The sequence below is a fragment of the Chlamydotis macqueenii genome, chromosome 1 (assembly GCF_036417535.1).
Source record: "Chlamydotis macqueenii isolate bChlMac1 chromosome 1, bChlMac1.mat, whole genome shotgun sequence".
Lineage (NCBI taxonomy): Eukaryota > Metazoa > Chordata > Aves > Otidiformes > Otididae > Chlamydotis > Chlamydotis macqueenii.
In genome coordinates, this window is record NC_141556.1 from 100,695,616 (window position 1) to 100,721,850 (window position 26,235).

General features: G+C 37.5%; 1 protein-coding gene across 2 annotated transcripts in view; it reads left to right on the forward strand.

Moving 5' to 3' along the window:
• Positions 1–26,235, forward strand: part of EPHA6 (EPH receptor A6) — a 535,028-nt gene that overhangs the window by 265,621 nt on the left and 243,172 nt on the right. For both annotated transcript variants that reach the window (XM_086763129.1, XM_086763139.1), the window contains exons 4-5: positions 11,550–11,705; positions 22,298–22,633. In XM_086763129.1, the coding sequence (XP_086619255.1) occupies positions 11,550–11,705; positions 22,298–22,633 (492 nt within the window). The remainder of the gene's footprint in view (positions 1–11,549; positions 11,706–22,297; positions 22,634–26,235) is intronic.

Below are 26,235 nucleotides of genomic sequence, written 5' to 3' on the forward strand. Positions count from 1 at the left end.
CAGGGAGAACTTTAGTAGGCTTTCGGTGTACACCTTGAGTGTGTTCTGAGGCATGAAGCCAGGTGCCATTAATTATTTGAGAAGTGTGCAGGTAACTTACTATTCTTACACAGAAAATCAGTCTGACATAATGCCAGCCAACAAATGTCTTGGCAACAACTAGCAGGCTGGAAGTTTTGGTACTTGTCAAAAGTTGAACTTTACAGCTTCAGAAAAATTGCTTCCAAAAATGCACCTGCAAAACAAATGAAATAATTGCTATCATAAGAATTAATTAACCCAGGCTAGCAGATTCATTTTTTATAGACAGAGAGAAGTGCATCTGCAGATTCAAATGGTCTGTTCTTGCACACAGACTGGAGAAATCCATTATGAACTAACTACCTAACATACATACAGACTTGAAAACAAAGAGGTTTCTCATAATAGGAGGAGGAAGACAAAAGAAAAAAATGTGAAGGCTCCAGCAGAAATAGCAGTTTATCATATCAGTAGAAGGGACAGAGAGGAAGAATCACATCATCAAATGGTAGCGTTTGATAAAGTATATCATAAGATTAGCAAACTACTCTCTATATATCAAAAAAAAAAGGTACATATATCTAGTAAGAAAACCCTTTAAATTTTGTACATATATCTGCTAGGAAAAACTTTGAATCTTTCTGATAGTAGGAGGTATTTTTCTCGCGTTTAGTTATTATGCTCAGATCAAGAGATCATGATTGTATAACTGCTACCGTCACTCTCAGAGAGCTCTTTTTAAACATTCCAGTCTTTTTAGAAACCAACACCACATTGGCCACTACCTGAATGTATTTATGATACTGAGAAAAACCTTACAAACAATGTAAGAGATACTTACTTGAACTAGACAACAAAGCTAGCCATGCAACGATGAACTGGGAGATCCATCTTTTTACAATTATTGTGACAAAAGAAGAAAAAAAAAAGAAGACAAAGAGGAGGCCATAGCTTAAATGGGCTTGACCATTTATTCAGCCCCGTGCTAGAACCTGCAGAGAAATCGTCTGCTGTAGGTTTGCATTCATTGTGATCATGAAAGATAGAAATTAGCACCTCCTTATAGAAATGCTGGATTCACTTTTATGATATAGAGACAGATAATGTGCAAAAGGTATTAGCCACAATATGGATCTGATATCTGCAGATTATTTTTTCCTCTTGAGGAAATAAATATTTGATATAGTCTAATGCCTGTTTGCAGTGTCTTCTGATAAGATAGGCGTCCTCAACTGTACATAAGAGTGTAAATGATTCTGTGAAAACAGAAGCCTTCATAGCCTTTCAAGTTGGAGACTAACTGCTCTTGCAATGGCATGGAGAAAATCCAGCAAACACAGGTTCCTTCCACAGCTGTAGTAAATAATATTTCTTACTGTTTTTCAGACTTCTCTTTTGTAGGGTTCACTGCAGTGTTGAGAAACTTATCTCACTGCTGCCTTATCCCTCCACCCAAAGCCCTTGCAGCTACAACTGTAGCCTAACCACTATTTCAACTTTCCTTATGAAAAGCAATTTGATATGCTGAACAGCTCCCAGCAGTGTTAAATAAACTGCTCCCTATGTGTGTTGTGATATGGTGTCCTTGGTCTAATGGATTTTCTTGATTTCCATATTCCTTTAGTCTGAGGACTACAGCAGCAACAGTTTCCTTCTTTTATTTTTGGAAGTGGCAAAGAAACCTACAGAAGAATCTATCCTCTTCAAAAATACCAGGAGGGATGTGCCACCGCAACATACATTGGACAGGAATAGACATGCTCTAGTCACTTTACAGTGCACAAATTCTTCCATTTGGCCTTGACTTGTGCATCTACAGTGAACTAAACATGTTAGACAGGAGTTACTGAAGTTTACCTGCATTTTCAAGCATTCTCTCCACCATTCCAACATTTGCCAGTGAGCTTTCCTTAGTAGTGCTGGCTACTGAAGTATGCTCCTCCTTTTTGGTCCTTTGTGTGCCAGTTCCCAAATAAGCCAGGGCAGCTGAGTAGAGGGATACTTCCACCCTAGAGATACCCTGCAGCGAAGATGCTGGGGTGTTGACTATTACGGCTGATTAGTATTTCCGTTTTCAGGATTTGCATAGGTGCAGAATGCTCCTTGGCATTGCTGTTCCAGGTCACAGATACCAGCTTTTTACTGCACAGGACTGAAGGAATGAAGAAAGCATTTTCTTAAAAATTAAAATAATGGAACAATGATTTAAAAGTAATACAATGCATTATTAAGATTGTACTTTAAGAGATTTTACGGCTGCTGCGGACAGATTTTGCGACTTAATGAGTAACTTGAGCCATTTACTGCAGCACTGCATTGGCCTGAAGTGTTCTCAGCATTACATTTCTCCTGCTTTTTTAGTTAAAGGTGGTTACTGGATATGGCTGCTTGGAGATGCAATGTTCTTGATCCCAGGAGTATGCACTAGTATATTGCAGAAAATCACTTCCTTTCTTTTTCACTGCTGTCTCATTCCTTGATTACCATTTCTGTTGTGTGCCTTAATTAGCCTGACTGATTTCTTTTGTTTATTATCTTCCTAAAACACAGTGATGTTCCTTTAAAAATTATGCAGTGTAGAAAACAGTATTTATGCCATCTCCTTTAAAGATTTCTGAAGTCTCCCTAATTGTGGATTTTCTATGAGGTCTATCCATAAAATATCAGCAGAAAAAAAGACTAATATGGGTATGGAGCTGTGCATTTGAACATGCTTAGTTCCCAACTCAAACAATGTATTGGGTTCCAGGGATCCCCACAACAGAGTCAGCAGAACAAAGCAGCAGAAAAATAGTTGCTTGCATTTTTAGGGAGATGCATCCTGTTGTTTTTGTCTCTCTTCTTCGATCACTAATAAGTACCCCAGTCTTCCAGCCAGTTTTGACACTTGCCTTTTCTGTGGGACATCTTGACTTTTTGTTCTTCCCAATTCCATGAATATAATTGTAGTGTATTTTTTTCTTTGGCTAATAGCAGCCTACCTATGTATTATTTGTGCTTTGCACATCTTTGAGACAACTTCAAGACAGTGTGGCAGGTGAGGACCTTCCAGCATCAGTGTCCCTACCAGAAACTACTGACAGAGATCAGCAACAGGTATGGAATCTAGGGGCTAGAGTCTGCCTTTACCACCTTTACCAATTAACAAGAGGTCTTTATGGCCACGTACAGTACATTTATATTACATTTAGGCACATAAGTTTTCATTGCGTGGAGGAATCGGAGATCATTGCCACCATAAATAGTGAAACAGCTTTGGTGGTCCTGCCTGAAAATTTAGAGCTAAAGCTTGCAAAGGTCATGTGTGTTTTCTGTAATGCTGGTTCCTTGTGATAATGCCAGTAATACAGCGCTGCAGTAACATGGTAGTGCAGTCTCTGTGCAGTTAAAAATTGAAGTCTTCCCATTCTATCAACTTCTGAGTTTTACTTAGGCAGGCTTTTTATTGACTTGGATGCCAGAAACAAATGTTTCTCTCAAACCACTGACATCTTCACTAGTTAGAGGATAATCACTAATTTCTTCCAGATATAAGTGGTGTGAAAGCTGCTTTTGTTTTGATTTTAGCCTGACTTTGTGTTTCACTGGTGGAGCGTATACAGGCATACATAAAAGGACCTCACAAAATGAAACTGTACAGTCATCTTTGGGTCCCTCTTTAGGAAGGTGTATCTGAGCTAAACACACACACACAAAATAAGTTGCAGTAAGTTGCAATATAGCAACTTTCTCTAAAAAATTAACTGCAGTTACTCATCAGTATGGTTTATAAAATGTGTTTAAGGGGTAATTTTTAAAGGTTGCAGACCCTCTGTAAAGCAGTGTAGACTGTATTATGAACATTTTTTATTTTTATGGATAATGTCTTGATCTGTAGTTTCAGTGCTTGGTATTTCCAATCTAATGAGCCTCTTTTCAGCTGCTGATAATTTTGCCAATTTTGTATTAATTCATGCTGAAAAATTTTTACCTGCCAGCTACCTGTTGTAGTAGTAAATTTCATTTACTATATTAGTTTTGGAATGCATAATTCAACTAGTTCTAAGAATTAAGTGAAAAACAAAGTTTTATCGGTATTGAAAACATTTTCCATCTCTTTCTTTGACTAGTACCTGTATATTTAGAATCAGATTATTACATTCTAGTCTATATTAAAGTATTTAGGATGCACTTTTTTTTTTTTTTGAAAATACAAAAATGAGTCTTTAGTTAAGATTTTTTAAGGAAGAGGTTAACAATCTAGAATATACACCTACAGGAAAAATCTGTAAATAAGGTGACAAATACAATAGATAGGCAACCTGTGGAAGTATTGTCCTGCTTGTGATTAGCAAAGAAAAGAGCACCAGAGACATGTTACATGTCTCCTTCTTGCCTGAAAGTTAAGGGGAAGCCAGAACAGGGACAGACAGTCTTCCTTACAGCTCTTTGAAAATCCTTCCGTTACTAAGCAAAGACAGTCTCTAGCAGCATTACAAAAAGCAGCTTAAATCACTGAGTAATTATTGCTTTGTGTTCAAAAAGCTAAGTTTAATAAGAGAGTTTGTTTTCACACTGCAAAAGCTAATTGAGTCACCTCAGTGGCAAACAAGGTGTTTCTCTTTGTTTTAATCAGAAGTCTTTAGTTGCCAACTTAAGTCTTTGAGAAGTAGCTGACAAAGCACCTTAAGGAGTGCAGAATAGCATTCACCTGTGCTGTGTAGTACAGATCCCAGCTCTTTGATGAGCTATTGAATTGTATCTAGTACGACAGGCAGTGATAAAATTAATATCATTGACTGTTCTCCTTGTCTGTGTGAATTTTTTGGATAAACCACAGATTCTTTAAAAAATGGTATGTGACCTGAATCATTGTTCACGTTATTGTATTGTAACTAATGTTTTATACAGAAAAAAAAACCTGCATTGATGTGAACTGAATATACTGTTTGATATATAACAATTATATCTTTTGTTATTTCTGCTAATCATTTTAATAAACAACCTCAATAGAATATTGAAATATGGAATGACAGAAAATAAGTCACTAGAGAAAAAAGAATTATCACAAAGAGAAAGAACAATTTAATTTACCTATCTTTATTATGTGGTTATATTTGAGGAAGCAGCCTTATACCTGCCTTTCTATTACCTCTCCCTTGTTCTTCTCCAAAATCAAGGTTGTGAGTAATGCTCTTATCTGTTCTCTGCCTCAAAGAATAGAAATATTACAGAGCAGAAGGTATTGGCAAGAGAAGAGATTGACTGGAGCATACAAGCACAGACGCATTTAAGTGCATGCTGAAGCACATAGAAATAAAATCCATCAAATTTACCACAAACAAAAAAGGAAAATCATTCTGTTGTCCCCCAGAAGTTGAGTCATTCTGTCACTAAGTTTCTTAGGGGTGTCTGTTGTCCCCTACTTACCACCTGTAGGAATTGAACCAAACTAGAGCCTTACTTTCTTGATACGTGGTGTCTTTTATTCTTGTGATTCCAACTAACCAGCATGTTCCATAATTTATAATCTATCATGGCTGATCTTCCTCCAATGCATTCTTCATGATGCCTCATGTTTCTAGCAACTCCTGCATAGTCTCATTATCAGTTGAACATGACCAAAGTGAATCTTCTCTCTTTTCTCACAGTCCATTCATGATCTGAATAAAACAAGATCATGTGAAGAAAGAAAAGACATGAGATTACTTAATCAGATAGTACTCACATTCAAAAGTTCTCATCATAGCTTCATTGTCTTAATTCTGTAATATCCTAATCTTGACTTCGTGATCATATTCTGCTTTTTGTAATATACAGTGTGCATCTTTTGTTACATTATTTTCTCCTGTACTTTTCTATATACTTATTTCTTTTCTATATATTTTTACCAAAATATAAATTGGTTAAAATAATATTATAGTTCCTTATTTCTGCATAGTGGTAGAATAGAACAGGCCTTATTGGATTGCCCTTTTTATAAAGTCATCAGATATCAGAGGGGTAAGAGGATTTTATAACTGGAATAATTATATATTGACAGAATATAACAAATATGAAAGATGTCAGTCTCATACTGCATTAGTGGGTTTCAGTAAGCAATTTAAAAAAATATGTGAGATTGAAAAGAATAGCAAATTATGTGTTTCAGAAAGATTAAAACACCTCTTCCACAGCTACTGATGGTTGCCATTCATTGTAAATGACAACAGTCTTCTCTATTGATGAGTTCTCAGCAAGCTATAAAAATCTCATTTTCATGAGAAATGTCTTCCCACACACAGACCAACAAGTGTCAGACCTACTTAAAAGTTGCTCCTAAGTTTCCTTTGGGCTCCCCTTACTTCAACTAACTTGATAAAGGTCAATTCAGGTGTTGTAAAACTGAAACAACAGAAAACTGGAATCAGCTTCTTTCTGTCTCAATGACATGCTCCCACAGAGCAATGAAAATGCCCCTTTTTTTTTAAAGTAGCATGATTTATGATTCCAAAGATGACCACCTCATTTGCATTTTCCGGATTTTTGTGTCTACACCCCATACCAGGCTGGGAAATAACTTAATGGCTGTAACAGTCTTGAGCAGTAAAGACTCTTCTGCAAGAGAGACTACAACTGCATTTTGCAGTAATCGGCCCATGACCTTATTTACTGGACTGGGCAATTCAAAAGATCCTTAAAAAAACTGTCCTATGCTGCGTGGATGAAGCCCTGTCTCCCTACTGCCTGACACCACCAGACAAGGCCTTGCATCCTGCCAGCATACACAGAGGTCAGCCTTCAGCTGCCTTCCCCTGCATTTGGATATGTGTCTGGTTTCCCAGATGGATCTGTGAAGAATGGATTTCTCTGCACTTGCTGTAATATATGTCCAGCTATTGGTTTACATTGTTGGGGCACCACGGGGGCCAGCACCTTCCTGAGGGCCAGTAGTGGTGAGGGCTCCTGAGAGGCAGCCAGGCAGGGCTTCTCCCACCACCTTGGGCCTTTGGTGGTGGGCTGGGCAATGGTTGCGAGGCCCTGGCCAGCCACCATCAGCCAGGGAGCAGGGCGGGCCGGGTGCAGCCAGTGGCAGCCCCAACATCGGGCACTCCTCCCTGGGGATGGAGATGGGTGGAGGCTGGGCCAGGACTTTGGTTTGCTGGTGGGCTGAGCTTGGCAGGGCCCATGGCCAGGTAGGGCTTCCACAGCATCTTGTGCCACACACATACTGTCCTGTTTGGAACAGCTAAGATCGTATCTCCTTTTAGGCAGTAAGTGTACAATGTACCCCTAAAGTTTTTCTGATCAGGTTAAATATTTCTACAAATAATAACAAAAGTGCTAAAGTGTTTTGTCACTGCCTGATAAGTGCCTTCTCCCTACTCTCTGCCCAGGCTGGGAGGCTAGCAAGCCATTAATCGCTTTCTTTAAGATTTCACCAGATCTTTGCATAGCGTTAATTTCTCTTTGTATGTATCTCTGTATAAAACAAACAAAACTAAATGCTATATATTAAACATTAAATAAGGAAAAATATATTAATTACAATTTTTTCTATAGTAAAATCCTGATAAAGCTGTAGTAAAGCACATTTATAGATTTATTATCTTTTATGAAGCCAATTAAATTATCAGTGCTTCTCTGCATGATCTGTGGAATGTCATTGGAGAAAACTTTAGTACTAGTTTTGAATTGTTCATTCAAATACCCTACTAATTACTTAGCAATGAAGACAATATATTATCTTCCCTCAGGTTTACAAAAGTCAAATCTCATACAGTTCGTATAATTAGTAACTCACAAAGTCACTTCTGTTAGATAACGTTAGGGAAAATCAGATGCCTCCCAGTGATTTGGAAGTTAGAAAAAAAATACTCTGTGATAACAAAGATAAAAACAAACTTCAGGGTTTTTTGAATAGTCATCATTAGAAGCTTTTTCAGAAGGCACCTTTTCATAGTTTAAACTTTAGTTTACACCAAAATGTGCACAAATAATTTGTGAAAATGTTAGATGCAATAACTATTAGCTGAGTGAAGAAGATGTTATGAGAAACACTTTGCAAACACCGATTTATCAACTCATACAAAATAAAACTTTCTGCATACATAAACATGTGGAACAAACTTTTAACTTACTTGTAATATATTTACATAGGGTACAATTTTACCATGGGAAGGATGCCTTTTTTTCCTTCTCCAAATGCAAAACCACAACCCATTTATAATTAAAAGTTTCTGAGTTTCTGATTTGCCCATCAGACAGTTTGTGTACTAAGTAATTTTGTGTGGCTGAAACCGCCACAGAAGAATAAAGACTAGAAATAATAGGAAGCTGGGTAAAATCTGAGGAATTTGATTAACATTAAGCATGTAACTAAGCCTATTGATTAATCCATCTACAGAGTTGTATCCTAATCCTTATTTTAGATAGCATGTGACTTTAAGACTCTAAAGTTGAATATAACATCTAGCGCTCGTGAATGGTTTGATATCAGAAACTGCAGTCGCACACAGTGATGTACAGGCAGTAATGCAATCTGCAATCTCATAGCAGAAGATTTAGAAACCCCAGTTTTACAAAATGTTATGCATAAATCATAAATTACAATGGAATGCATACACCATTGACTCCTTTGTGCAATTTTCCTGTAAATTTTAATTAGAATAACTCTGAGCTACAGTTGGTTTACAGTGATCTTACATAGCCTTAAGCTCCATGAGAACACCTAAGGCTGAAGGAACAGAGATTCTTTTTATTTTCTTTGGAGGGAGACATGTCTCTGAAATCATAACAGTTGAGGCATTTCCTAAGTAAGCTTTTAAAAACCTTGGTAGTAATTCTAGTGCTTGTAAATTTTCTGTGGAAAATGGTAAAGTTAGTAATTATTTTTGTTAATTGTGCCACTGAAACACAATATTTGTTAGCAGAGTCTAATCTTAGATATATACAGCAGCTGAAGTGCTGTATTTCAGACTCATGCTGCATATTCATTGATTTTGATAGAGTAACAGTTTATTTTCTTTCACCTTGAGATTAGTTATCCCAAGCTTGTGATCATTTGGGAATTTTCATCTTGTGTTATTTTTTCCTGTTTATGAAGGGCTGGTTTTTTTTTGAAAGTGTACAATAATTGTGGTTGTGTTACTCTATATTTGGACGGGGTCAGGTTGTTAATAGCTTTGCAAACTTCTCCAGAGAAAAGTTTCCCTGATATTTCCTCTGCCTCAGAATTTGTGGTACATGTCTGGCCTAATGGATAAATGTATTTAGCTTGGCTTCAAAAGAAGTAAAATGGTCCACTTATTCATCCATTTTTTTTCTCCATCTTTTCCATGAGTATATACGTGCTTTCTTTTAAAATACCATATCAAAACCATACATGGTTTTCTATTTATTGCTTTAAATACATTACAGAATACCATTTCAGAATAAAACATTTAAAGATGGGAAATTAATCTTCTCCTTGACTTTTATTTTGGAATCCTGAACTGCTTGAAGTTTAAACAAAATATTTGTCTTGAAAGAGAATGCTGTGTTTCTTTTGATCCAAAGTGGTTTGTCATTTGGGGGACAGAATGGAAAGAATTATTTCAGGACGGACAGATATTAATTTCAGAAATAATAAGAATTTCTTATTACTCTTTAAAGAGCATTCATTTTGCTTTGACTGAAACTGTAATCTGGAATTACCAACTCTTTAATCACAAACTTCTTTGTATCTATCGCTCCACATGTATGAAAGGTAGCTATTAAAAGCAAGAATTTAATATTCATCCTTAGAAAAGCCAGAGCAGGATTTGGACATGAGAAGAGAAGAAAGGAACAGGGAAGCATAACATCCTTCCCCAAATTTGGCTTACCGTCTCTTTTCCTTCCTTCCAGCAAAGCTAAGAGGAGTCATTGCCTACAACCTGCATCTACAATGCTGCCATCTTCCATGCACCAAACCTGCTGTCTCTCCAATCAGTAGAAAATTACCACTCACTGTAATCACAATTGTATCAGGCCTTCTTTCAAAGGGAAAACCCCTGCTGTTCCCACCCCTCTTATCTCTAATACCAGAAATCCTCCCCCTGCCAGCAGGCCAGGATTCCTCCCTGATGTCTGTTCAACAAAGTCAGAAGAACACTCTGGGAGGAGAACTGCTGAAATTGTTGGGTCAAAATTAAGCTCTTAAAATTCCATTTGAAAAAAATGGCTCTTGGATAAGCAATCAATTATTATCTTTTTCAGTCCCTATGTTATCTATGAGTTAATACTTTTTAATAACTCACTTAATATGAACTGACAGTGAATACGTAAAATGCATACTTTCACGTACTTTTTACAGAACATCTCATTTTAATATTGTTAATTTGTCTTATTACAAGAGAAGGAAGTGCTGCCTGGTTTCTCTAACAATGTAAAGAAAATAATCTTGAATATTTCAAAATGAGTAAAAGCCACATGGATCTTTGAAATTACATTTATAGCAATGGTTTCTATTGTATTGCTGGAGGAGTCAGAAGTAATATGAGCCTGTACAGTCTATACATGTTTGAGTTGCTCTTTCATTTGTTTCAGTTCTGGTTTTGGATTGGGAAGCCAGAAGACAGTAACTGCAATACGTGCTGGCATGTGTAAATGTGGTAACTGGCAGGAAAAAGAAAGAAATCTTTATTTAAACATGTGTGATGAAGTCTGAAGATGGTTTAAAAATAATATTTCAGAAGGCAAACCTGGCACATTTATGATAAGATTTATTTTAATGAATCGTTTCTGATTTAAAGGCCAGTGAAAAAGCAGGTAAGGTTGTGCTGTGGTTAGGCATGACAGAGACCCCTGCTCCAAGTAACTAGGGGCGCAGTAAGCTCTGACCATCACAACATCCCCCATCCCCAGGGCAGCTGCTGTCCAGGTTGTTTCCTGACACAATTAAGAGTAGCATCAGGCTTGCGTAGTTTGTACTAGAGGGTATTGGCATCTCCTGCCTACGTCTCTGAAGGTGATTGTAGCAGCACGTCCCAGCCTCTCATGCTGACAGGGTGCAGAGGACCCAGCTGATGTGGCCCTTCTGTCAGAGGCTTCTCTGGGGACAGCAGGCAAGTCAGACCAATTTATAAATATATAGGGATGTCATCCTTGTCTCATCAAGGCATTGTGAGGGTAAACATATTAAGCATTGCAAGTCTCTGTTACTTAAATAAGGAAGCCCTATAAATAGCTTTGGCAGATAAGAAGTTGTCTCACTCTTTCTTATTAACAGATGGAACCTACATAAAGTATAGGTAATGTGCTTTTGTTTAGTAATATTAGTGAAGTTGTCTAGGTAACAATTTCAAGCAACAGTGATGACTGTCTCTACATTTGGAAGTTGTCTCTTTTAATAATTTCCAATTATATACCAAGAACAGATTTTTTTTTTTAAGTCCATATACCAAAATTAAAACTGTGAAGAATTATATGACCAAAATAGCATGTATATAGCTTAGAAGGAAAGAAGGTGCATTATAACTGCATGGAATAGATTTTAATTATGACTGAAACTTGCTTCTATTAATGAAACTTATTCTCTTGCTTTGCAGCTTGCAGGCCTGGATTCTATAAAGCATTTGCTGGAAATGTAAAGTGCTCCAAGTGCCCTCCACACAGTTCCACTTACGTAGAAGCAACTTCTGTCTGTCAGTGTGAGAAAGGTTACTTCAGAGCTGAAAAGGACCCACCAACTATGGCATGTACCCGTAAGTCTGATCAATACCAATATCTGCAATTCTCTTCTGTAGAACTTTTAATTATTTTTGTATTTTTTAAAAAAGAGTACATGAGTTTGTACATTTCGTAAAGAATCCCTGTTCTGGTTTTGTTTAGTGAGGGGGGGCCTCACTCTCCTGCTAGTTTTAGAAATAAATGGATGTGAATGAGATGTAAAAAGATCCTGAGAGGCGTCTGCCAGCCTGTTGTGAAGAATTTTTCTTGTGAGAGGAACGGCTGCAGACACCAAGGTCAGTGAAGAAGGAGGAGGAGGAGTAATGCGGCTCCTGGCCAAGATTCCCCTGCAGTCTGTGGTGATCAAGCAGGTTGTGCCCCCGCAGTTCATGGAGGTCCATGGAGGAGCAGAGATCCACCTGCAGCCCATGGAGGACCCCACACTGGGGCAGGTGGATGCCTGAAGGCGGCTGTGGCCCATGGAGGACCCACTGGGGCAGCTGTCCTAGAGGGACTGCACCCTGTGGAAGAGATGACCCACACCGGAGCAGTTTCACGAAGGACTGTGGCCCATGAGAGGGACCCCACACTGGAGCAGGGGAGGAATGCAAGGAGTTCTTCCCCTGACAATGAAGCAGCGGCATGAAACAACACATGATGAACTCACTACAACCCCCATTCCCTCTTCCCCGCCGCTCGGGGTGGGGGCATGGGGGGAAGGTAGTAGAGATAATGTTAAGCCTGGGAAGAGGGAGGGGTAGGGGGAGGTTATCTCATTCTCTGTCCCATTATCCTGCTGTTTTTAGTAATAAATTAATAGTTTTGCCCAAGTCAAGTCTGTTTTGCCCGTAATGGTGACTTCAAGGATCTCTCCCTGTCCTTATCTCAAACCTCGAGCCTTTTTTCTTATATCATCTCCCCCTCTTCTCTTGGAGGGTGGGGGCAGTGAGAGAGAGACTGCGTAGTCTGGTCCCGATCGGGGCTGAACTATGACAATCCCATTCAAAATAACCAAAAGAGATTTTTAAAAATCAAAATTCAAACATAATATTTCAGTTTAGTCTAGATATCCCTAAAAATACTGACATGTTTCTTAGTTTGGTGACTTTTTAAGTTGTAATTCTGCAAGATAATACAAAGCATGTAATCACTGTCATATAGATAACAATGATGAGTTTTAACTACCAGTATGTATTTTAAATACATGAAAATATGCTTGTATGAAAAAAAAATTTAAAAAACCAAGAAGTCACAAAAAGAAAAAAAAACTATATGACATACTCTGCTGTCTACCTCGATTTAATTGAAAATTAGAAGGCAAATATCATTCCAACACAATTGAATAAAAACTAAACTCTCTAAAAAAGACAAGACAATCATAAAAAGAAAGGAAAAATTATGTATCCAATCAGAAGGAGATATAATTAAACTCCCTTGCATGATCTTCTTTCAGCAGAGAGTTATTCACTCTTAGACAACTGTGATAATGAAAATTCTTTAGTTTTTTTGATAATTTTAAAATATAACATTTTGTGATCTTCTGCTAAGATAAATTTGTCATTAAGACAAAGCTGGTGCCTAGCAATCTAGGGGCAGACATTCTGACTGAGAAGAGATTTTTATTAATTTGATCAATGTGCTCATGTCTAGAAACATAAAGCATAAACTTTCTTTTCACTTAATAAAATATTTTTCATAGATGTTCATATGTGGTTTGTCACTCTCTGGGATTTGTTTATTGATCATAAAGCAACTGTATCTGTTTAATCTCAAAACTGGAAACAAACAGCAGCATTTAAAAATCTGTGGGTGAAATACTATATTTGCATATAAAATCCTATTATTTAATAAACACAATTAAAATCTGTGTGCCAATTTTCTAAGACACCTAGTTTTCTGTGTAGCATTTTGTTAGCTCTTTTGGTGGAGTATTTGATTCAAGTACATTTTTTGCCACAGTCCTCTTCTTAAGAGAATTCTAAAAAAAGAAACCATTGGTGTATAGTCATAATTTTGATATGTTTACACTGCGTAAGGCAGCACTATGTAAAAAATAACTGAGCTGACACTAGCAGAATTGAACTACTTCCTGTGCTCATGCTGGTCTCTCCATATGGCGCTATACTGGGCAAATTGGGAATATATCAGGTAATTTGGAGCTGATTTACAAAGTCATAGGCATTCTATAATGCTGAGGTCATTACATAGATCAAGACATTCTCCATCCACTGAAAGGTCACCAAAAATGGCATTCCTCAGATCCAAGGCACTTAGGAGAAAGCTGTCTAACCATAGGGTCTTGAAATGGGAAGGGTAGATCTCATCCTCCAGCTACTTAAGGGACATAGGGTTCAGAGAGGCACGCCAATCCAATGCACACAATCTGCTGTCAGCTCACTCTGGAGCAAGGCACATAGGCCTATCTTTTTGCTCAAAATATTTGAGGGAATAAACAATCTTGTTCCAGTCTTCCCACAGGGAAATGGTAATTACAAATAATTCCACTCAAGTGATTGCCCCAAGCACAGGCCATTAAAAACTTACCCATAGAACTAACACACGTCCCAGGCGCTCTTGACAGTTTCATGCTTAGAAAGATGGTTTCACTCATGCATTATGCAGATGTGGTTCCATATTATTTATAAGTCATTGATTTTTCATGTCCAAAAGACAATTGTCTGAAAAAAATTAGTCATACATGGCATTATATTTCCATAATTATCTTTCAGGGCACAATTTTAAGCCCTACTACCCATTAGTATTGATAAGGTAGAGAGGAGCTTGAGACCCCTGTGGCATCAAGGAGCAGGTACCTACAACACCGCAGTGCTTTCCCAACAAAAGCAGCTTGTTGAGAGCTGCTTTGGCCGAAAAGTGTCAGGGAAGACTTGCTGCCAGACCTCTCCATTCCTCTTGAGGCTGTCAGCCAAAGCAACCAAGTGAGTGGAGGCAGGGATGAAATCAACAACAACAGAGGTACCAGTGCCTCATCTCACCTCAGCTTGAGGGAAATAAGAAATAAAGGAGATGATGAACCACATTCTGATTTCTGCCTTGCGCTTGGTTCAGTGCCACCATGCATTGCCGCTCATTAAGCCTAGACTGCAAGGTATCAGTACTTCATTGACTGTAACAGTAGATGTATTCATCTTATACCTACGATGATGACACTAATTGTCAGCTCTACAAATGACACCAAGATTCTTGACAGGCAAACTGCATTCTTATCTTCTTGCATATCATCAGTAATGAAGAGTTTGCAGGCCAAATTATTCCCTAAGTGATATCTTTAGCCTCACTGCTTTCAAATTATGCTCTCAGTTATTAAAATTATGTTTCTGTCATAAATACAACCTCTCTGCCTTTGGTGGGTCTGTGCAGATGTGGCTAATTTAAATTTAATAAACAAAGATGCAGATACGAGTAGAATTTAGATTGTTCCTTACAAACTGTCATGCTTTACTGTAATAAAAGGAGTTGAAAGTTAGGGGGAAAAAAATGAGCAAATTTGTCTAAATAGACAGAAAAAGCTGTGCAGTAAGAAAATGCCTTTTCTACATAACCATTTTTGGGGCAGATCTGCGTTTTTGATGTTCATTTGCAAATTCGTATCCTGACATGTGAGATGTGACGTGATAGATTAGAAATTTTTCTTGTGACTTTTTAAATGAGACTTGTTCTTTAATTAAACACAGAATGACTAGTGGATTCCCCTTACAAATGTCTTCATATTAAAACATTTTGAACCAACTGTGTTCATACCTATTTTACTTGCTTCTGCGAGTCCTACAAAGCAATATGCCTAAGGTAAATATTTTATTCTCCCTCTCTTTTCATTCCTGTATAGAGTTAGACAGTATTCCTCACTCCAGAATTTTTCCTCAGTACTGGAAAACTTGCATAAGCAGTGTTATGAAAATAAGGACCTTTATTTAAGAGACTATGAAATTAAGAATTTAGCTTCAGGCATCCACTTTTTTCAAGATGAGCTTCAAATCTAATTTCATTAATTCTGTGAAAGTGTATACTGTATGCTTTTCCAAAATTGTACAGTTCCCATTTTCACTTTGTATTACTGTATTTTATAAAAGAAGAGCATGCACTTTGCAGAAAAGCATACCAGAAATCTAATTTTAATAAGAGGAATGAAAATTACATTAGGATATATTGTTAATCTCTTTCTCCTAGCTTTTTTTTTCATTTGATTGGCACTTGTTATCAATCTCTTGCTGCTATTCTTTCTCCTTATTGTATTTCTTTGCTATATGCGAGTACTCTATCAGTGATCTCTGCATACACAGTGAGCAACAAATAGCATCATATCTAATCCCCTGTCTGCTTACTCTGTACATAAACTCTAACATTTCCCACTGTAATGTAATTGGATAAATTGATCTATCTTTTCAAGGTCAAAGGCAGGCAGGCTTATATTGGGTGTCTGAGTCTGAAAGCATCTCTTTTCATATTGTGCTTAAACAATTTTGAACCTGACAAACTTATGCCTGGTTCAATAACCTCTGCCACAAACTCTTATCCTCTATTTGTAAGAGTCAACACTGTATTCCAGCGTGTCGTGGTTTTGTTTAGTGAGGGGGGCCTAAGGTGGTAGCTTCTGTAGGAAACTGCTAGAAGTCGCTCCCCTTTGTTCAGGGGACTCGGCCGGGCCTAGGGCGGACCCACTGCTGGCCAAGGCCGAGCCGATTGGTAGCAGAATGTCTCGTGATAACGCCTCTGCGATAACGTATTTAAGAATGGGAAAACAGAAAAAAAAAAAGGAGAAGAGAAGATGTGAAGAAGCTGAGCGGGGGCAGAGGTGCAGAGGGGGAGGCGCAGGCCTCATGGGCCTTGCAGGCCTCACCCTCTGGCCTCTCGCCAGGCAGCCAACTGGGCCCGACTCGGTCCAGCCTGGCTGCAAGAAGTGGAGAGGAGATGAGAAGTGAATAAGATGTAAAAAAGATCCTGAGAGACATCTACCAGCCTGTTGTGAGGAACGGCTGCAGACGCCAAGGTCAGTTCAGAAGGAGGGGGAGGAGTAATGCTGCTCCTGGCCAAGATTCCCCTGCAGCCTGTGGTGACGACCATGGTGGAGCAGGTTGTCCCCCTGCAGCCCATGGAGGTCCACGGAGGAGCAGAGATCCACTTGGAGCCCATGAAGGACCCCGTACCGGGGGAGGTGGATGCCTGAAGGCAGCTGTGGCCTGTGGAGGGCCCGCTGGGACAGCTGTTCTGGAGAGACTGCACCCGTGGAAGAGATGACCCACGCCAGAGCAGTTCCACGAAGGACTGTGGCCCGTGGGAGGGACCCCACGCTGGAGCAGGGGAGGAATGTGAGGAGTTCTTCCCCCGACTATGAAGCAGCAGCGTAAAACAACGTATGATGAACTGACTGCAAACCCCATTCCCTCTTCCCCCCTGTGCCGCTCGGGAGGGGAAGGTAGTAGAGATAATGTTAAGCTCGGGAAGAGGGAGGGGTGGGGGGAGGTTATCTTGTTCCCTGTCTCATTCTCCTGCTGTTTGTAGTAATAAATGAATAGTTTTCCCCAAGTTGAGTCTGTTTTGCCCGTGACGGTAACTTTAAGGATTTCTCCCTGTCCTTATCTCAAACCTTGAGCCGTTTTTCCTTATATTTTCTCTCCCTGTTCTCTCGGAGTGTGGGGGGAGTGAGAGAGAGACTGCGTAGTCTGGTCCGATCGGGGCTGAACTACAACACAGCGGCAAAATCAAGCATCGTGCTTGAAGCCTTCGACTCTTCTGTGTCTATTGTTATTTTTTTATATATATATATATATATACATACATAATATATATACATATATATACACTTGTTTGCAGTTTATCATTATGCTCAGACTTGGAGTATTGGTTTGCAGTCACTGGCTACCATTCTTCCTGCCTGTTCACAGAAAAAGAGTAAGTGGTTCTGAAAAGGAAACAATATAATACACGAGTCTACATCAAGTGACACGATTTATCTAGGCTACATGTATGTACATATATAAAAAAGCAATTACAAACTCAAGGGGCACAGCCAGATGCTGATTCTGAGTATTCTCAGAAGACGATGGTTAATTTTTGCCCTTCCATGGTAAATTCAGTACTCAAATAACACACACTTCTAAGAGTCCAATAGTTGGTAACAGACAGTTCTCACTTTAAAAAACAACAAAGTTTTTTCCAGACAGTTATCACTCTGTAGTCTTTAAAATACTGCATTACCCTCACTAGACTTCTACAGTGTTGGGTTTGCTCCTCTCTCCTTCCATAAAGGGCAAAATGCACTTTATCTTCACAGAGGGACAGGATACACAAAGCAAGATGACTTGCGAAGCACTCAGTGAGGCACAGACTCAGCTTTGTTGCTTTTGAAGTGGATGTGTTTCTCCATAAGACATCAATACCACTCTACTCCATAAAGAGTGTAGAAATACTTCTTACATTTTAATTTGTAAATGAAGTAAAAATTGCTCACACTCAGGCTGTGTTTCATCTAAGAAGCAAAAGAGCTGCATTTTTTTTAGTGCTCATCCACCTGAACTGTGAAAAGTTCAGTCATGAATTTTGCTGTGAGGAAAGGATCCATCATTTTCAACAATATACTTGTTTTCCTTAAAAATCAATATAAAGAAATCCCTGAGAGCTTTGCACACAGATGTCTGCAGAAGGCTTATTGCTGCCAAGTTTTTCCAATGTGTCAAATAATCTTTGTATAATTTATAAATGATAACAAAGCAATCAGGCCACATTCATAAAAGCCCAGTGACACATAATTTAGCTGAATCTGAGGATTAGAATTAATTGTCTCTCTTTGTTCCAAGTTCTAAATCTTAGTAAATGATTCACTGCATGTCATTACAGCTTAATATTTGCATGAAATCACAGTTTAACTGGCATAATTTAACAGCAATTAAAAAGCTATTTAGTCGTCATGCAAATTGGCATGAGGGGCCTTGAGTATGAAGGGTGTCTGAGGTTTTTTTCAGTATTTGCAGGCGGACAGTTGTATACTTTCAGACACCCCTAACGTAATTGATAATGTTCTCCCTATTCATTGAAATGTGAACGTACAATAATCCATGTTTTCTCTTACAATTGAGGATTAAGTCTCAAATCGTGAACATAACAACCTTCACTCTCTAGTACGAATAAAATATAAATTTTAAATAAATGTTTTTTATCTACTGTATTGGTTCTTCTACTGATGCCTTCTACATATAGTGTAACAAAAATCTGATAGAAATTTAACATTGACAAAGCCAGACAAAACTCTCCTATTGCCCAGATTCACATTAATTCCTATTTTGGCTGCCAAATTGATGAAATAACACAAAAGACCCCAGAGCTATGATGACCCATTGTCATAGTATATATAGTTTGTGTAAGATTAAATTTAAGCCAATTTTAAAACATTGTCTCCAGTCCTTCGAGTAATTATATACGTGCTTAGTTTTAAGAGCCTGAGTATTACCAATTATTTCAAGGGGTTTACTGATCCACTTAAAGTTATGCACATATGTAAGTGCAATTAAGGCTCATCCTCCATACTCCTAAAACTCCTTATTGGTTTTAACAGTGGGAATTTGTTAAAATCAGACATTACTTAATTCTCACAGCATGTTTTTAGAGGAAGATTAATTATTCCTGTCTTCTGCACATAAATAATAAGAACTGAAGCTGAAGTAATCTGTACTAGTTTTAGCTTATTCTGATCTCAGGAATACTTACAGTAATTTTATGTGAAGTTTAGAGATTTGTAAATCTGAGACTCTCTAAGGTTGTAGGGACTTTTGGACCACATCATCATCTTCAAGGCTGTACCTTGTCTCTGTTTTCCACACCACTGGAAAATGATGTGTCAATATAATTAGCCTTTGTTAACAAGTTGCATTTTAAAATACTTACAGTATTTCAAATGCTTCAGTGTTAGACTCATCATGAGGTCACAGTCAAAGACCAGTAAGGAAGTACTCAAAATATTCTCTGTGACCATAAAAATTGCAAATTATAAAATTAATTTTCATCTGACAGATTCCAGAAATATCGATTTTCAGTACAAATGAGCTACATACCGTTCAGCTAAATGATTCCTTGATACGCTGAAAAATAAATCGTCTTTACTCTCCGGGGCTTTTTGGTTGCTAACTCTGAACTCTGCAGATAGATATATGAATAAAGACTCACACATTCAAAATATTTTACTTGTCCACTAGAAATACTACAAAGTGATGTAACAATACCAAATATTTCAGTTATCAAGTGCTTGAAATCCAGCAGCTAACTCATAATTTACTTTAGGTCAAAAATATTTTAACTAAAACATAATCTCAGTTATTTAAAGTTACAAATAAATGTCAGAAAGTAAAAAGCAACTCAAGTGTTCAGCCACAGTTCACAGAAAACCTTAACGTTTGTTAGTTCACATTATCCCTCTCACACCATACCTGTTCCCTTTACAAGCATTCCAGCTTTTAGGCTCACATTTACGCTACATAAGTAAACAAATAGCATCACTTAAACATTACAAATGTTGGTGAATAGTGAGGGTTTTTTCCCACAACTATTTTTGCCTCTTTCCTTCATTAAACTTAGTATTCATTCTTACTGCTATGTTGTAGGTACAACTGTATAGATCTTTACTACTATACAGTTTATTAGTAAAATGTAAGATATAGTAATGTTTTCTGTTAAAGTATAGTCCATTTTAGTATTGAGGGTTGTCTTCATGAATTAAGAACTTGAATAAATGGATTTATTTCAGTTGTAGGTTCATATTTCAGAACAACTCATGGGCTTGATTTTCTTAATCACGACATTTTGTTCGGTGAAATAAATAACTGAACTTTGAAAACAGAACCAGCTTATCAATGCTGCAGTAATTGCAGGTGTTAAGGAAAAAAAAAAAAAGAAATAATGGAATTTATTTATTAGAAAAATGTAGGATTTTTTTTTCCTGAGATTTGAAATCATTATTTATATATTAAATGTTAGAAGGAGTTTTGATATTTTGTTTTCCTTCCTAATGCAAAGTTCTGACCGTCCTTTGGGCACAAGGTCTTGCCCTCATGTTACAAGACAAGAGTGTTGATCAATATTTTTGTTTGTTTAGTTCTCCTCTCATTGTCTTAAAGTTTCTATAAAGGACATGATGATATGTTAGTTATCTGACTTTCTCAGGTTTACTGTGCCACTCAATTTGTTGGGTGAAATACACACTGTGTAAGAATTAGCTGATATCGTTTGCAAATGTTTCACATAGTCTTTCAATCTGCTTGAAAGGCCCTGAAGTAATGAGAAGCTCACTCAAAGTTTGAACAGTATCTCAATCAAACCTTTATACTTAAGTCTTGCTGGCAGGTGGTATAAATCATGAAAAGCTGCAAAGCAAGCAGAAAGTTTTCAAAGTTCTGCTAACCATACTGTAAGCAATCCATGCGCACTGTGATTTTATGTTGAGAGCTGGGAATACAGTGCTCGTTCAACTCATTCAGCTCAAGAAAACCCAGAGATCCTCAGCTGAGTTTACCACAGTAATCTTACGTATATCAAAACCTGTAGTATAAGGCCTTGCATTTTGCCAAATCTGTGTTTCATACATAACTTTTGTGGGCGTATTTTGTGTCTATGTACCAATTAGTTTCGAAAACTGTGTGTCAACTGTGTTGAGATATGTTAAGTGGAAGAAGAAGAAGAATATTATAAGAAATGGAGATAAGATTATTCAGACTTCCTTTAACAATGTCGGCCTTTCCGTCACCCCTTCACTGATTCCGATCTGAAAAATCATTAGGTGGTAAAGTTCTTCCGTCAGGCTGTGAAAGCTGAGATATAAAACCTCAGATGATTTACATGTGATCCTATCATCCGTAAGTCAGTGTAACATCTTAAAATTTGTTGGACATACATTGACTATTGTGGGATCCTTGGAAATGGTCACTCATGCTTCATCGGACAATACACAGAGAGCTTTACACCTGCTTGCTAGCTGAGAGCTTTCCTCTACTCTGCCTGCTGCTACTGTCTTTGCATCCCTCCCCAAAGTCTTCAAGAATTATTTTTTGAATCCTGCTTTGCGGCCATCCTTTTAGATCTTTAGTTTGCAATGTTGATGTCTTCACTGTTATACTGATTCTGATGAGTTGCCAGGTGGGAAAGACAAAACTTCTAAACTGTCTCTCATGCCTGATAGTCTTGGCCTGTTGCCACCTAACTGTTAATGAACAGCAGCAAAGAAATCCCTGGGGATAAGTAGTGAAGAATGGAAAAAAAATATCTGGCACTGTAGAGCTAATATAAACAATTTTACCTCTTGTAGTTATTTTAAAGCTGTTATTTATTTGTTATTAAATTTAACTCTTATAAAAGATCAAAGATTATAAGTATCAGAAAAGCCTACCTTACTAGACATAAAATAAGGAAATAAATTTTGTGGTTAAAGCTCTACTCCAGTATCCCACAAGGTCAAGAGATATTTAGTGAAAATTTGTGTTATCGAGTCTGGGTTTGACACTCCCAAGTCATTTTTATGTTGCCTTAAATTATTTCTGAATTAATTCTAATGCATTTAGATTATTCAGCTTTTTATGATTTCACCTAACTGTCGCTTAACAGGCTTTCTCCTCCTTCTCTGCAGGGCCACCTTCTGCTCCACGGAATGTGATTTTTAATATCAATGAAACAGCTCTCATGTTGGAATGGAGCCCCCCGAGTGACACCGGAGGAAGAAAAGATCTCACTTACAGTGTCATCTGTAAGAAATGCGGGTCAGATGCCAGCCAGTGTGAGATTTGTGGGGGAGGTATCCGCTTCATCCCCAGGCACACAGGTCTCATCAACTCCTCTGTGACCGTGCTTGACTTTGTGTCGAACGTGAACTACACCTTTGAAATAGAAGCCACGAATGGGGTCTCGGAGCTGAGTTTCTCTCCCAAGCAGTTCACAGCTATCACGGTTACCACCGATCAAGATGGTAAGTCCCAGCACTGCATGCCTGTTACTGTGCCCCTGTCATCTATGCACTTATTAGGGCGATTGTTTTGTTTCTTGGAAGTCTGGGTCAGCAAGTTAGAATGTTTTACAGATCATTACGCATTTCTAAGTGCTTTTGGTGAGGACTTCCAGCTTCTGCTGATGAGGGCATTAAATGCTTTTGGCAGTTTGCCCTTGACCTCAATACACGGGGCACAAAAACATATCTTTCTATTTAAAATTAAGAGCAAGCTTTAACTACCTGAGACTAACTGTATCTGTGGTTCATCAGACCTTTCCAAGTCTTTCGTTACGATTTCAGTTTTGAAAGAGTAAAACACCACAGATTATCTATCTATTCAAAGGTGAAGTGAAAGTGAACCCACTTCCTTAACTATCCACGTTTCATAGCACTAATACAGCAGGCTTCCTTGTAAGGTATTTCAACATCTGTGTGAGCCATTTCCTTAGGTGAGGCATCCTAATAGATTTTTTGGTTCCTTTAGTTGTCCAATTTGCATTATTGTTTTTGAGCTTTTTCTTCCCTCCATTTCAGTTCAAATTCATGTCCAAGGCTGACCTTTATGAGAAATATGGGAAACTAAGAGCTCTGTATTTTTGTTTATTTCTGCAACTTTTTCCTCTTTCATCTTTAGTAACTATGCCAGGAAAGAGCATCAAAGGTTACCAACAAAGCAACATACATAGCAGTTTTATCTTTTGGCTTGTTTTACTGTAGATGAAGGTTATTTCAAAATTATCCCTTGCTGACATTTGTTCCAGAAATGTTTTTCACCTACTGTGCCGTGACATTGTAACTGTAGCTGAAGTGTTTAATTTAGAGCAGGAACTGATCTGGCGAAACTACATTTTAGAGTAGAAGGCTTTTGATACTATAAAAGTATTTAGTAAAAGTGCTAATGTTCAGGAAGATCTTGTTGTGTTCCACTTGTAGGAAGGCCTTGGGTTCTTTTATTGATCAGCCTAGCAAAAATCTGCTTACTCATGTATCTAGGACAAGTAGTTTTGTTGATAAGTAATGACTTGTTTGCCTTTGGGCATACAGAAATTAACAGCATGCTGTGATGATGATGATGATGATGATGATGATGATGATAATGACTGTGGCAATACTAATAATATTCATGAAAATGGATCAGAAGAAGCACAAAAACTACTTACTTACTGTTCATGTGATGATGGTAACAGGAGAGCTAATTATATAAGATGCCTAACGACGTATGCCTCGCACTGAAAATTGCCTTAAGCTTTTAGGCTATGTATTGTTTTGCAAACCTGTATCTCTCTTTCCCTTTCTAATTAAAGGAAAAAAAAATGTAGTGCCAGAAACAACCCCGATGTACACTAACATGTTTTGTTACCTGGTACTAAATGCAAGTCACCAAGCATGCACAGGTGGAGGTCACCAGAGATATGGTTTGTTTTTAGGCTGGCTAACAGCTGTGTGAACACAGCTTGTGATGTGTATTTAAGTGGTGGGCTTTTAAAAAACATCTTTTGCTGTTGTGTGTTCCTGGTTTAAGGATTTAGATTTTCACTGTTTACTCAAAACAGGGAAAAGACCAATGTTTTGATAATTTGTAACACACTGACAGTAAACTCTAGAGTGTACACTGCTTGCATTCCCTATAGTAATTCTTACATTACTAAAAGTGCTGTTGGAAAGGCTTCAGAGAATTTAAGACCAGATTGCCAGAATATCTGTCAGTTTATTTGGATATAAAAAGACAGCTTTGCAGGAGAAAGCATTGTAATAAATGAAATGGAGGCATCTATAAAATGTACTTATAAAGATAAAACCATTTTTGTAGGCTTACAAACTGTGTAGTTGTATAAAATCCTAAGCACATATAGGTATCTATTTATTTAGAAATAAAAGAGAGAATGATAATGTCATATGAAATATGGATGAAAATTAATGGAGCTTTGGTTGATGGATATTATTGGGAGGACAATAAACATTTTTGTGAGTTACTTTTAGTTATAAATAAGAAGTGATGGGGAGAAAGCTATAGTTTCTAACCTTAGAAAAGGAAAATCTAGAACTCAGGCTTCAGAACGTTGCAGAGCTTACTAATGTTTATAAATCACACCAAAGTTCTCAGATAAAAGGATTAGTGACTTTTTTAATTTTTATTGTTAGCCAGCTATTAGTAAACAATGTATAGTTTTTTATTTGCCATGTTTACAAAAAATACTAAATAATCACCTTTATATTACTTTTTTTTTTCTAGCTATACCACCAAACAGTAAACTCACTGATGCATTCCTTCCTTATAATCTTACTAATACTGAAATGGACAGCACTTACTGCATGGTGTTGCAGGTTTGTGCACATGTTCATATAAAACAAAGATCCAAGATTACATGCATGACATGACAGTAGATCAAAAATGTCTTTGTGTGTACAAGGACTGCATTACCAGAAGTCCAAACATATTGATTTAAGACATTTTTTTCTCTTTTTTATGTGTGTCTAATATGAAAGATCTAGATCTGTAATAAATTATACCTACACAGCATATTTATCCCATGTTGATACCACCTTTTTATATGTAATCTTTTCACACATACTGTTTTCATGGTTTTGGTATACACATTGCATGAAGTGATAGACCTCTTTATAAATACGTAAATTGTTTTATGCAATTATCATATCTTGGTTAAGAATATAGAACAATATCTTCGGCTGTTATAAATCCAGACCATTCTGTTAGCTGCAATAATTTACAGTAGCTGAGGAGCTAGCATTTTATTTTCTTTGAGCATATTGGATTTACTTCCCTCTAGTAGCCCTTTCTTTTTGATGGTTTATGTGAAATAAGCAGATTCTTCTTTAAATATGCAAAATGATTAGCTTGTTCTTCAGGGTTTTTTCTCTCTTTTTGGAAAACATATTACTGTTGGCTTTTTGCTGAATAAAGTAATGCAATTAAGAGTACAGTGGGCATCCATAGAAATGGAATAATTATATTCTAGGACAGTTAGTGAGTAGAGTAGTCTCAGAGCATCAAAGAGAGAGAATATTTGCTGACAGGAGAAGTGAACTAATTCAAAAGTGATTAAGGCTCATCTTTATGCACAGAGCTCTACCACAACTAATATTCAAATTTTAACTGCCTCCTCATGCAGTCACCAGCATCAATAAAATTAAGTACACTGCCCAGCTCTAACAATGACAAGAAGCAGACTAAAGGAAAGTAACGCTTTGAAATGGCTTTGCAAACTGCATCCCACAAACCTCTCTGCAATTTCATGACTAAAGCATTACCATACTTGATAACATACTGAAAAAAACCTACTAACATTAATGTGACTAAGTCATATAAAATGGATTTGATAGCATTCATGACTTTTTAAAAATCAATTTTGTACAAATATTCATACTTTGATATCCATGTTTTAGGTTTTTCCTCCTCAGGCTTCATAAGGATACAAAGTTTCTGTGGTCACATTGTCTGTCAGGCACCATAAAGAACTGTGAAGCCATTAGCCAACCTGAGTTCTGTAACAGAGAAACAGATTTCACAGATACTATGTTCTCTCAACAGAAGTGTGAAAAATGACCACTTACAGCCACTG